At 46.9% G+C, this 13,883-nt stretch overlaps 1 protein-coding gene across 1 annotated transcript in view; it reads right to left on the bottom strand.

Moving 5' to 3' along the window:
- Window positions 1-683: 683 nt before the first annotated feature.
- Window positions 684-13,883, bottom strand: part of plxna4 (plexin A4) — a 647,412-nt gene continuing 634,212 nt past the window's right edge. The window contains exons 30-32 of the mRNA XM_070897188.1: window positions 10,929-11,141; window positions 5,959-6,109; window positions 684-2,837 (exon numbers count right to left, since the gene is read on the bottom strand). Of these exons, the coding sequence (XP_070753289.1) occupies window positions 2,742-2,837; window positions 5,959-6,109; window positions 10,929-11,141 (460 nt within the window). The 3' untranslated portion in view covers window positions 684-2,741. The remainder of the gene's footprint in view (window positions 2,838-5,958; window positions 6,110-10,928; window positions 11,142-13,883) is intronic.

The raw sequence follows: 13,883 nt of genomic DNA on the forward strand, positions 1-13,883 counted from the left end.
GTGGCTCTGTTGTAACGTATGCACCTGCGAGTATGCTCACAGGTTTGTAGAGCTGTTGAGTTGGGAGTGGCTTAGCCAGTCACGTGATGTCCACAAGACTCAATAAAACCCCAGCCAGTTGAATCTCGGTCATCCACGATGAGGTATGCGGTTGTGAGCCTAATGAATGAACTGGTAATGTGTAGTGTAATTGTTAAAGCTTTGTTAATAAACCAACTAGTTCTTCCATAACAACGTGTTTCTATGAACTCTTAAGCAAAGAACCCTTGAAGCAAAATACATTACAACCACCTAAAGGAAATAAGGAAAAGACAGAGGAGTAAAAAGAATTAAGTGGAGAATAGTGGGAGAGGAACAGAAAAGAGACAGAACTAGAAGAGGAGAGACAGAAACACCAAGTCAGATCAACTGGTATGATAGTAAAAGTCTTCCATATAGTGCACACTTCCCGTGAGCACCATCACGTTTACCATCTGACAGAACGGAATTCGGTGACTGAGCCGTTGTAAGCCAGTGTCCCTGACAATGGGCCACGCCTTACATGACATAAAACCCTTGTAACACAGCGTAACACAGACACACTGTGAGCAATGCCACAGACCCTCTGCAAAAACATTAGATAGTCAGGAACTTTTTTTTTTAATAAACTTTATTCTATATTACAAATAGTAAATTTTTGTTCTGAACTGCAAAATAGGAGTGCATCATATTTACATACACAAGTATACAACTGATATAACAAAGCACTGAAGCTTGCCTTTATCAAGTCCTTTTTGATTAAGTAGTATATTTAATTACAGTTCGTTATTAGGATAAAAACCTATGTCGTTTTGTCTTGACGTGTTCTAACACTGGTTTCTAAGGGTAGGTTGTTACAAATTTTGTCGTCAATTTAAATGGAGAGATGTTCACACAACGATCCATTCAGGCCGGACACGCTACTCTCCAGCATAAATGAACATTAAAAAAAATTCAAAAAAGGACACATCCACAATCATGGCATTGTTGCTTGGTATTGAAGTTCGTTTCCCCAAATCATATTACATGCGCTTTTTTTTGTTTGGAAACCCCCCCCCCCCCCCAAAAAATATTGAAAAGAAAACTAGTAGCCGGGTAGCCCAGGTCACTGCCAGGGCTGACCTATCACATTCACATCACAAGTCTGGCACAGTTCAAGGCAAAAAGCTTTTTTTTTTTAATTCTCTTTTAAAAAATTTTTTTGTTGAGCTGAATGAGTAAAGGGGCAGCTTCAGATTTCACAATAATACGATATCCATGTTCAACCGATACACGTCATCGGGAGAGGGGGGGGGGAAACAGTCCAATCAGGCTCCCGTTTTAAAGTGTTTCAGTACCGACCGTGAGATGAAGGCAGACTTGCATCACCCGCCTTCCCCACGCCTCTCCCCTGTCCCATCCCAAGTATCTGGCTCCTCCTATATCTAACATGTGCAAATCATGTCTTCGCTGTAGCAATTTCATTTTTTTTTAAATCTGTGCGTTCTTCTATAAATAAAATACACAGTTTGTCAATCTGTGCATCTTCCTGTGCAAATAAAGAGGAATGCTTGTTTGAAGCCAGCTTGTCAAATGTGTGGAGTTTTTTTTCTGTATTTTCTTTTTCTCGCGGAGCCTCACACGTTTAGGTAGACATCTGTAAATAAAACGTTAAATTTTTCCACAGTGGCACTTATTTTCGAACAGCACTGAAATCCTTTGGTCTTCGCTGGCTGGGATAATCCATTATTTCCAAACCAAATGTCTTTTTTTTTTCCGCCCTGTTGTTCTCCAGTACCCCCAGAGTTCCAAAATGTCCCAAAACTCTGGTGGAAATCGCATCTGTCCATTTGTTTGAAATGGATTCACATGATAGCTTCTTTTTTTCTGATTCCTAATACAAGGTTTAGGATTTAGAGTACCTTTCTTTGACTTTGTGTGTGTGTGTGTGTGTGTGTGTGTGCGCGCGCGCGCGTGCGTGCATGCATGTCTGATTGCTCCTCTCCCGACACCATAGCCCATATACACAGCTCTGGAATAAATTTACCCCCAAGCCCAATTATTGAGATCAGCCCTCCACCATTTTGAGGGGCTCTCTTCCCCTCTCGCACAGTTCTTCACCAGATAAATTGCAATACTCATGCACACTTTTTTTTTTGTTTCTCATAGGTCCCCAGTCTCTGGCCATGAAGTTAAAGAATATTGTCTCATCGATCTCACGTTGATCAAAGATATTTCCATGACAAGGCCTCAGGCATTCCTCAAAAAAATAACCAAGGCATAGGCTTGGCTGAAGCCATATCCGATATCAATCTGTCCCAAAGGAAATCACTGGCAAAGTCCCACAGAATGTGAAGATCTTGTGTTTCTCCTGATTCCCGTCACTTGGACAACGAGAAGGAAGATGGTCAAATTCCTCTGGAGATGATGGCTGAGAAAACCAGTGTGAGCCTTAGTCCCTCGCCAATGTTCCTCTACACGAGTGACTTCTGTTTTCTTTCAAAAAAAACCATGAGGTGATTTGTGTAGTTTTAACTCTTCACTGACCTTTTGCTATGTCCAATAATGTTGTGGGTGAGAGAGAGAGAGAGCGAGAGAATAAAAGATGAAGAGGCAGAGATAATGGAGAGATAGATGATCAGGTGACTTTGCTTGTAACCAATCATAACTTGCACTTGAAAGGCGACCATCTTTAGTCAGGCACAGCTTGGCTTCTTTTACCCAGCGTTCCTTGGGAGTGCCACTCAGCTCTCTATGGACATGAGGGCAACCACCTGTTCAAGTTTGTAAGCTAATCTCTGCCTCCTGGACTGATCTTCACATTCTAGAGTATTAACTATCTGTGGATGAGAGCACAAAAAAAAGGGGGGATGTTAATGTTGAGTTTAGCAATATTACACAAAGCAAAAAAAATTCTTACATTTTTTTTCTGGGTCCAATAATGTCCCAGTTTCAGAGCACACGGTACTGAGTTAGCTGATCTTAGCCAACATGATAGCGAGGATGTTACACATCGCCATGTTAGGGAGGAGAAACGTGACTCAGGGTTGGCTGGTCCTAACTGCGATCGAGTGACGCTTTCTTTAAAGTGCAATGGGCTCAGCCGTGATGTTCTCCACGGTTAAGTAGTCGAACGGCACTTGACGTCTGGGTAGTCATCCAGTGTGATACTCGCGTGGGTGTGGGATCATATGGAGTGTGGGAGCCTAGAAACCCCTCCCGTTGTGGTAGGACTAACAACCCCTGTCAGTTGGTACGAGGATGGTTATGGTCATGGAAGAAGCATTCACTTCGCGCCCTGTCAGAATGGCATTCACAAGGAGTGGTCGCAGCGAACAGCATAGGTGCATTTAAGGGGAAAGAAAGACTTGGATTTATATAGCGCCTTTCACGACCACCGGACGTCTCAAAGCGCTTCACAGCCAATGAAGTACTTTTGAAGTGTAGTCATTGTTGTAATGTGGGAAACGCGGCAGCCAATTTGTGCACAGCAAGCTCCCACAAACAGCAATGTGATAATGAAGAGATAATCTGTTTTTGTAATGTTGATTGGGAGATAAGTATTGGCCCAAGACACTGGGGATAACTCTCCTGCTCTTCTTCGAAATAATGTCATGGGATCTTTTACATCCACCTGAGAGAGCAGACGGGACCTCGGTTTAACGTCTCATCCGAAAGACGGCACCTCTGACAATGCAGCACTGCCTCAGCACTGCACTGGGAGTGTCAGCCTAGATTTATGTGCTCAAGTTCCTGGAGTAGGACTTTAACCCACAACCTTCTGACTCAGAGGTGAGTGTGCTACCCACTGAGCCACAGCTGACACTGGGAAGCTAGATAAACACATGAGGGAGGAAGGAATAGAAGGCTATGCTGACGGGGTTAGATGAAGTAGGGTGGGAGGAGGTTCTTGTGGAGCATAAACATCGGCACGGACCAGTTGGGTTGAATGGCCTGTTCTGTGCTAGCCATTCTATGTAATTATACATAATCCTTCTACTACTCACTATCCTCCAAGGGAAGATTGTGGATCTACGAAAGCAACTACCTGATAAGTTGTACCAGTTCTAATCTTCTCTGTCCAAACTAACCTCTGTAGGTGATATGACTATGGTCAGTGCTGCCCTCATGCTCCTCCCAAACTCCCACTCCCCTCTTTCTCCTCCCAGCAACCGCACTGCATTGGGCATTTGAAACCAATGGTGGGAACAGTGGTGGGAATAGACCCATCAATGTTCGTCTATCCACTAGACTGTGCACCTCTTCCCCAACTGTTGGTAACGGTACATTCAGTGTGAGGCAATAAAAGCAGAAAAGCCTTGTTGCTCATTTCTGGAAATAATGGGAAATTCCGCCCCCACCCCGCCCATCACCCCCTCCCCCCCTCATAAGGCAATCAAGTGAGGGCCAGGGGACCTGGACCAGCAATGGAACATCAGTAAGTAAACTTAACCATCCCAATCCACCTCTGATTTGCTGCCAATTCATGGCTCACCCCATAATCCCCTCGTTCTTTCTCAGGACCTGAGGATGTTGGAGCCGCTTCCCTTCCTGTTCACTCCTTGCTCCAGCAACCTGCGGGCTTTTAGCACGCGAGCCTAGTTGCCATTAACCACGACTTGATTTCTCTCACCTTCGCTTCTAACCTTTGGTGAAACGTGGTGGCGCCTTACGCTGTGCCTTTTCTCATAAAACCCGTAAGGAGACACTGGAGACACCCCTAGCTGTCATCAAGCAAAAGCAAGCAACAACGCCCCCTTTTCAGAGGGGTACATCTAAATAAGGAACTAAACCATAAAACAAAGGAACCGTATAAAATTAAATGAATAAAGTGCCCAGTATGCCCTCCTCTCCCTGAGGTGGCCACCGATCGCGGAATGTCTCAGGCGTACTGGCGGACAACCCATGCCCCTTCGCTAGGACCACCCGGGCGCGGACAAGACGGCGGAAGAGATTTCTCGCACGATGGGTTTTGGCCCTTCAGCAAAGCTGCTCCATTTTGGACAATTCAACCCATGTCCTCAGAATTCAAATCTACAGCTCTGAGATATTTTCTTGGGATATAGGAAATCTGAACCAAATAGTTACCGAAGTTTGGAGGACTAAATGATATGGGCAGGTTGCACAAACTTGGCTTGTATTTCCTTGAATTTAGGAGATTGAAGGGGCAATCTGATCGAGGTGTTTCAAATGTTAAAAGGATTTAAGGAGGGTAGATACGGAGGAACTATTTCCTTCGGTGGTGGAATCAAGAACAAGGGGACATAATCTTAAAATTAGAGCCAGGCCACTCAGGGGCGAAATCAGGAAACACATTATCACACAAAGGGTTGTAGAAATTTGGAATTCGCTCCCCCAAAAGACTGTGAATGCTGGGGGAACAATTGGAGCTTCCAACGCTTAGATAGATAGATTTTTGTCAGGTAAAGGTATCAAGGGATAAGAACATAAGAAGATAAGAATGAGGAGCAGGAATGGGCCATACGACCCTTCGAGCCTGCTCCGCCATTCTGTAATATAGAGCTTCACCTAGTGGACCACTGTGGTAATGAAACTGCGGATGTAAGTTACAATAAATATATCATGTGACTAGGTCACCTGACAACTTCCTGTAGAGCCATCTTGTATGTGTGCTTGTGATGTCATAAAGAATACATCACACATACACAATAAGATCAAGGTGATATTCAACCTCAACTCCACGTTCCCGCCCGATCTCTGTATCCTTTGATTCCCCTAGACTCCAAAAACGTATCTACCTCAGCCTTCAATATACTCAAAGACTCAGCATCCGCAGCCCTTTGTGTTTGGAGCAAAGACGGGAAAATGGAGCTGAGGCACAAACCAGCCATGAAATAATAGAATGGCAGAGCCTGCCCTGTTCCTAATGTTCCATCGAACCAAAACAGACACTGCTTGGTATCAGCTGATCTCTGGTATCTCGGTCAACAGGACAATTACCTCCTCACTGTATTTGCTAACATATGAGTAGATTTCACTGAGGGCACTCATCGCGTTGAATTCAGTCATGTGCATTCGGGACTGCTCCGCGAGATAGGCATTCATGTCCTGGTCACTGATAGCCGGCATTTTTCCAATGTCTGCATAGTACCTGTACAGAACAAAGACAAATAGATGGTCAGGTTCTGCTTCTTCACAAACCCTGCCTGACAATTAAAAGCAGAAATGGAACCCTGCCTCATCAAGGTAGCAGACAAAAGTTGAGAACTCTGAGGCGGCAATTAATTTTTTCCCGTCAACATTGCCTCTCTGTTTTACAATGTATTTTTGGGTAGGGCGACACCATCATAACTATGCTGTGCAACTTTCCACCAAGCTCCAGCTCATAAGAGCAGATCTTCAGGGTCATTTTGTAAATCACAAACCTACACTGTAATGGTGGCCAACTGATGTCATCACGCCAGCCAAACTCCCTGCAGATGGAAGTGGTCGCGGCTTTGTATACGAGAGTGTGCCATTATTTGCAAATAATCACCAGGAGTTTGTTAATATTTGCAGGAGATTCCCAGGAGTGAGTTCATATTTTCAGATAATCGCTGGGAGTGTGTCAATATTTGCAGAAAATCCTTAGATGTGTCAATATTTGTAAATAATCCCTAGAAATGTATCAGTATCATAGGAGATATTCAGGAGTGTGTCAATATCTTGGGAGATGTTCAGGAGTGTGTCAATATCATAGGAGATGTTCAGGAGTGTGTCAATATCATGGGAGATGTTCAGGAGAGTGTCAATATCATAAGAGATGTTCAGGAGTGTGTCAGTATCATAGGAGATGTTCAGGAGCGTGTCAGTATCATAGGAGATGTTCAGGGGTGTGTCAGTGTCATGGGAGAACCTCAGGAGTGTGTCAGTATAATAGGAGATGTTCAGGAGTGTGTAAGTATCATAGGAGATGTTCAGGAGTGTGTCAGTATCATAGGAGATGTTCAGGAGTGTGTCAGTATTATGGGAGAACCTCAGGAGTGTGCCAATAGTTGCAAATAATCCCTGGGAGCGTGTCAGCATTATAGGAGTTCCCCGGAAGTGTGTCAATATTTGAAGAAATTCCGGATACACAGAAACGTTTCAAAACCATTGAAATCAGCACATCCGCCTCTGGATGAGAAAGCTCGCCTGTGGTATGGGAAGGGTTAAGATCAGCGGAATACAATTCCCTTTTCTTTTTGCTTTCTTGTCGGATTCACATAGTGGGAAATTCTCCAATCCGCTCTTCAGGCTTGGCACCTTTTTTTCCTCCTTCAAGCTTCGCATTGGAATTAATCAAAGAACACGAAGTGGAACAGGGGCATCAATCATTGTCAGCTGAATCCGTTCTGCTGGCACGGGGCTTTGATATGTTACTGCGCACCAGTGTGGGGAGACTGCCTCCTGGGACAAGCTTGTGCCCGTGGCTCAGTATACGCTATGTTTCAAGTGCATCTGTATTGCCCGGTTGTTTAGGGAGTGCATGCTCACCGTGTGCAGCACGCTCCACCCTGCTACTCTTCTCAGGCAGGGAGTGACGTTCACGCAGGGCTGTGCTACGGAGACCCAACTGCTTCCCCGTTGGTTTACTGAAATCCGGTCCCGCAATCTGGCCCATTTGTACACACCCCACCCCCCCACCATCACCCCCCTCTCTGCCGCCCCCACCATCAACCCTCCCACCCTCCCCACTGCTCCCCCCACCCACCCCGTCGTTACCCCCCCCCCCGCTGTTTCCCCCCACCGTTTGCCCTCCCACTCCCCACCATTCCCCCCCCTCCCTCCCCGCCCCCCCGCCAATTCCCCGCACCCCCCCCCCACCTTCCCTGCCGTTCCGCCCCCGCTCCCCCCCAGCCTCCCCACTGTTCCCCCCCTCCCTCCCCGCCGTTCCCACCCGCCCAGCCGTTCCCCCCCCCTCCCCGCCCAGCCTCCCCGCTGTTCCCCACCCCCCCACCCTCCCCGCCGTTTCCCCCCCCTCCCTGGCGCCCCCTCCTCCCCGTGCCCCCCCCCCCACCATTTCCCCCCCCCCCTCCCTCCCCGCCAGCACGTTATCAAAGCCATCAGTTCTCCCCAAGTGTCGGAGAGTTTATACCAGAGCACAGCCTCGGCAGAGAAACCTGTGCATCTCACAGCAGCTTCCCTGCTGTAGGGGTCAGCCGTGGCTCGGTGGGTATCGCTCTCGTCTCTGAGTCAGAAGGTCGTAGGTTCAAGTCCCACTCCAGAGACTTGTGCATACAAGCTAGGCTAACACTCCCAGTTCAGGACCTCAGAACATCCCAATGCACTTTACAATGAAGTGCTTGTTGAGGTGTATACATGCTGTGATGTAGGTAAGGCAGCAGACAATTTGCGCACAGCAAGCTCCCACAAACAGCAATGACCAGATAATCTGTTGGTTTAGTAATGTTGGTTGAGGGATAAATATTGGCCAGGACTTCCTTGCTCTTCTTCCAAATGGCTGCTGTGGGCTCTTTTCCGTCCACCTGAGGGGGAAGACGGGGCCTCAGTTTAATGATTTTATGTATCAGGCAGTTTTCCTTATGGACAACTGTCAGAGAGAAAATCAGTAACAAAAGCCGGGAAAAAAACTGCGGAGGGCGGGGGGTGGGTTAAACACCGCAATGAAAATCTGGAAAATCCACATTTATCTCCACAATTAACAACGTGTCAATGAGCACAGGTGTGATGGCCCGAGTGATTTCCTTCTGTGCCGCAATATCGATGATTCAAGGCGAACCAGAATTGCAACCTCAGAATTTACACCTTTCCCAGATTTCATTCGCAGTTTGCTAATTAGGGAGAAAAACAAGACATTTTCCGATTTCTTGCTGAAAGAGGATTTTCACCCCTTGTGGACTTGTGTTCATTTTTCTTCTGATATCTTATAGATCGAGGAACAGATGTATCTATGCTGAAAGCATGGCCCCCTCCAATGTCCTTCTCCTTTATTTTACAGGGCTGTAAAAACCCAAAATGGCTTGCTACTCCTTGAACTGTAACTCTGCAGAAACAGATGTGAGGATGAAGTAGAGGAATGCCAATAGGGTCAATGCAGAAATGTTGTTTCCACTTGTGGGGGAGATGAAAACTAGGGGCCATAATTATAAGATAGTCACTGATAAATGCAATAGGGAATTCAGGAGAAACTTCTTTACTCAGAGAGCAGCTGGAATGTGGAACTCGCTACCTAGAACAGAGGAGGCCGAGGGCAGACTTTATTGAGGTGTATAAACTTATGAGAGGCCTGGATAGAGTGGATAGGAAGGACCTGTTTCCCTTGGCAGAGGGGTCAACAACCAGGGGGCATAGATTTAAAGTAAATGGTAGGAGGTTTAGAGGAGAATTTCTTTCACCCAGAGGATGGTCGGGGTCTGGAACTCACTGCCTGAAAGGGTGGTCGAGGCAGAAACTCTTCTAGCATTTAAAAAGTGCTTGGAAGTGCACTTGAAGTGCCGTAACCTGCAGGGCTACGGACCAAGAGCTGGGAAGTGGGATTAGGCTGCATAGCTCTGTCGGCCGGCGCGGACACAATGGGACAAAATGGCTTCCTTCCGTGCTGTACATTTTTGATTCTCTGATGCCAGGTGTAGCAGAGGCGAACAGCCTCGATGCATTTAAAGGGAAGTTAGATAAACCCACGCGGGATCGAGGGATATACTGATGGGGTGAGATGAAGTAGGGTGGGAGGAGGCTCATGTGAAGCATAAACACTGGCACAGACCTGTTGGGCCGATTGGCCTGTTTCTGTGCTGTACATTCGATGTAATTCTATGCACTATCAAATATTCCCTCCTGTAAAAGAGCCACTTTGAATAATTTCAAAATTTACTTTAATTTGGTTAGATACAGTGCAATTGTCCAGGATAATTTGCTGCTTGTAGGGCCTCTAAAATGCTATTATGGCAATAAATGTGAAATAATAAAAAAGGAAATATTCCCAAGGGGGAACGTTCATGGCTTCGCTCCCTCCCCAGCTCCTGCTATTTTTTAAATCAACATTCCAGTGCCAATATTGACAGTCGAAGAGTCGGGAGTGTTGCGACAAGACAGAAAGCCATCTGCTCACCTCCATCATCTTTCTGACACTCTTGGCCAGCCTCTGACAGGCTGTCGGACAACTGTGGCACTTGTGTCAGACGCCGAGCGCTCCTGATTGATGAGCCATGACAGTTCGATTTAATTCAAACTCGCTCTCCGCGCTGTTGACAGGGGCCGAGAAACTGCGACGTTCTATCCATCCGTCGCTCCCTTCCCATCGCCCACCCGTTCACCGGTGGCCCGGTCAGGATTGCCAACCCTCCAAGGTTGCCCCGCGGTTTCCAGGAATTAAAGACTCGTCCCCACGACACGGCTACGAGCAAACCATCCGAGAAAAATCGGCGTTTAAATAAAACACTGTGCTCTTAAAAAAAAAAATGTCTTCAAACACTTTTTTTTCTATTAGCTGTAAAAATATTGGACATGGGGGTGGGGGGGGGGGGGGGGGAAATGGTGCTTGACTGACAGCCAACAATCATCCAATCGGGTAGTGAGGAGTCTATCCGCTTTCCGATTGGGTGTGGGAAGAATGGACATCATCATCATCATCATCATAGGCAGTCCCTCATATCGAGGATGACTTGCTTCCACGCCAAAAAGGGATGAGTTCACAAGTGTTTCAATGAAGTACCTAATATTCCAGGTCCCGAGCTAAATGCTGAAGGGTGGAAGATGCCTGTGCGTGGATTTTTTTTAATGTGTGGTGGCTTGTTGCACACCAGCCACCACACGGGCTTGACAGAGCTAGGTCTTGGTCCAGTGGCAAGGACAACGGACAAGAAGAATGGACATATCGGGCGACCAATGGCGGGTGAGTGGGGGCGGGGCAGATGGAGGCAGGAGGCCATGTGCTGAAACCTCCAGGAATATGGCCAACCAGAGTTGTGAACCCAAGACCCAACACCGACCTTTCCACCCAGCTTTTGTAGTTGGGGATGTCCTTGGCGTACAGCAGCTTGTTGGACGGGGAGTCTTTGCCCAGCCTGTGCTCCGACGTCGAACAGGAATCCATGAAGGTCTGGGCCACCACCGAGAGGCAGGCGTCTGTGATGCTGCTCTTGTGGATGTCAAAGACGAACTGGGGGTTCTTGATCACATTCACCCAGAACCTCAGGGGTAGGCTGCAAGGAGAAAAAGTAAGGACAGGGTGAAGTACAGCAGATTCTTACATCATGCAGGCAAAGAGTTGCCAACCCCTCCAGGGTTGTCCTGGAGTCTCCAGGAGTTAAAGATTAATCGCGAGGACACTGCTGCCAGCGAACTCGGGTGCAAAAATCACAGGGGCATTAAAAAGAATTGTTCTTTTAACATTTTCTTTGAACACTTTTGTTTATTAGTTACACTGGGGAAAAAGGCAGTCAAGAACCATTCTAATAAAGTCTACTGATTTTCTGTTTGGCTGGGAAGGCAGAGTGCAGCAAGCATGGACGTGCTGAGTGACCAATGGCGAGAGTATGGGGGCGGGGCGCGTGGAGGTCATGTGATGACATCTCCGGGAATATGTCCAACCAGAGTCGATAACCCGACAAGAGTCGCCAACCCTCCAGGAATTAAAGACTCATCCCCAGGTCACTGCTGCCAGAAAAACCCAGGAGATAAGTCACAGGGGGGGATAAAAGTTTTGTTTATTCGTTAAAAAGGGCTGTTTGAGTGACAGTCAAGAATGATCCAATTGGGTAATGAAGAGTCTATCTGCTTTCCGATTGGCCGGGGGAAGGTGATGCGCCGTGAGGTTCGCCATGTCAGGTGACCAATTGCGGGAGCGTGGGGGAGGCGGTTGGGGTCAGGAGGTCATGTGCTGAAACCTCCAGGAATATGTCCAACCAGAGTTGGCAACCCTAGTTCTGATTCACAGCGAAGTCACGAGGATGAAGAAACCCTCTCAGCCACTGGATCTCATCCGTGCAGAATACCAGCCCCACTCTCTCCCCATTACGATGTGCATGTCTTCCTTAGCCGAGTCCAATGTGTGGGCCTCACATGGCCTTCCTAGCAACCGGCTCCGGCAGATGAAGCTCATATTAGGTTTCCGAGTTCTCATGTTTAATATTTTCAACTGGCAGTGTCCTTTGATTTCAGATGTCATACGACAAGTTGCCTATCCAGATCCAGGGCTCAGAGAGACTCGGGTAATGGGGTATTAGTATAATTTTAACACCGACTACGCTGCTAATCTGGACCTGATTGCACTGCAGCTGGGTAATAACAGCAGGTACACTTGAACAGATGAAATGATTGCTGCATGGTCAGATCAAATTAGTTCAGAGATGAATCTCCGCTCTTATCAATTATTTGTGAACTTCAGCCTGCGGTGGGAACTTTAATTAAACATGTTCTCAATCAGCTGCTTTCAAATACCTTCAGCTTCTTAAAAATTCTATCTGTATCCTTCTCCTTATCCCCCTCTCAATCTACCGCTTTCTTACTTTCGGTGTCAGCGGTGGCTCGGTGTGTGGCACACTTGCCTCTGGGTCAGAAGCTCATGGGTTCAAGTCCGATTCCAGAGACTTGAGCACAAAAATCCAGGCCATCACTCCCAGTGCAGTGCTGAGGGAGCGCTGCCCTGTCGGAGGTGCCGTCTTTCACGATGAGACGTTAAACCAAGGCCCAGTCTGCCCTCTCAGGTGCACATAAAAGATCCCATGGCACTATTTCGAAGAAGAGGAGTGAAGTTATCCCCAATGTCCTGGCTAATATTTATCCTTCGCTCAACATCACAAAAAAAAAAGCGATTATCGTATTGCTGTTTGTGGGAGCTTGCTGTGCGCAAATTGGCTGCCGCTTTTCCTACATTACAACAGTGACTACACTCCAAAAGTACTTCATTGGCTGTAAAGGACTTTAGGACGGAGTCTTACTTTCTTTCACTCAACTTGCCGAATATCCACATCAACCCATTCCCTTTTGTTGGCTCTATCTATCCAATCCACTCCTTGCATGGAACAATCGACCCTCTCATGGAGTCGATCCATCCCAATTCATCTCCAGAAAGTTCTGTCTCCCACATTCTCCTCCTGACCCAGTGAAACAGCTTTGTGTTCAGAAACATGACCCACTGCCTGTGTCTCAGACTCGGGTCTTGTTTAATCTCTCCATGTTCACAAACTGAGAAGAGGGACAATTCTAGATGCCTCTGCTGAGCATCCAGGCCCGGGAGCCTTCTCAACGTAACGGGTGTGAGGTGTTTATCAGTTGCTGAGACAAGCTTTGGAGTTTGTAATCTTTGGGGAAACAACATCAAAGCCAAGCCCATTAGCATTTTAACCCTCTTTCATCTCAGTGAATTAAAAAAAATGTGAATACACTTTGCTTTAAACACAAGCCTATGGCTTAATTATTTTTTCTCAATGCTTTCTGTAGAGAAAATAACCAAAAAACCCTGAAATATGACAATAATGTTAATTACTTCTGACGGGAATTGCTTCCTGACTCATTCGGGGCAAAACCCCTTCTGATCTTCTGCCTCATTTGGGGCTCACTACCTTAGCATTCATGCCCCTAATCCTGCACAGTAACTTGGCTCTTGGAACTGTCCTCGCATACAATGGTGCATCTGCTCAAACAGTTGTTTGTGTGACCCTTTGCTCAGGGAGGAACAGGACCCTTGCCAACATGGGAATTCCAGCAATTAAGGACACTTTGAGGTGGAACGAAATAGCAGCAGGAGACCATCTGCTCATCTCAATGGAGCGCAAGAGTGAGTAGCCATTCTACTATCCAAAGTAAGGTACAAAGTTTTTAAAAATATATTCCTTCATGGGATGTGGGCGTCGCTGGCAAGGCCAGCATTTATTGTCCATCCCTAATTGTCCTTGAGAAGGTGGTGGTGAGCCGCCTTCTTGAACCGCTGCAGTCCGTGTAGT

This window comes from Pristiophorus japonicus, chromosome 13 (assembly GCF_044704955.1).
Source record: "Pristiophorus japonicus isolate sPriJap1 chromosome 13, sPriJap1.hap1, whole genome shotgun sequence".
NCBI lineage: Eukaryota > Metazoa > Chordata > Chondrichthyes > Pristiophoridae > Pristiophorus > Pristiophorus japonicus.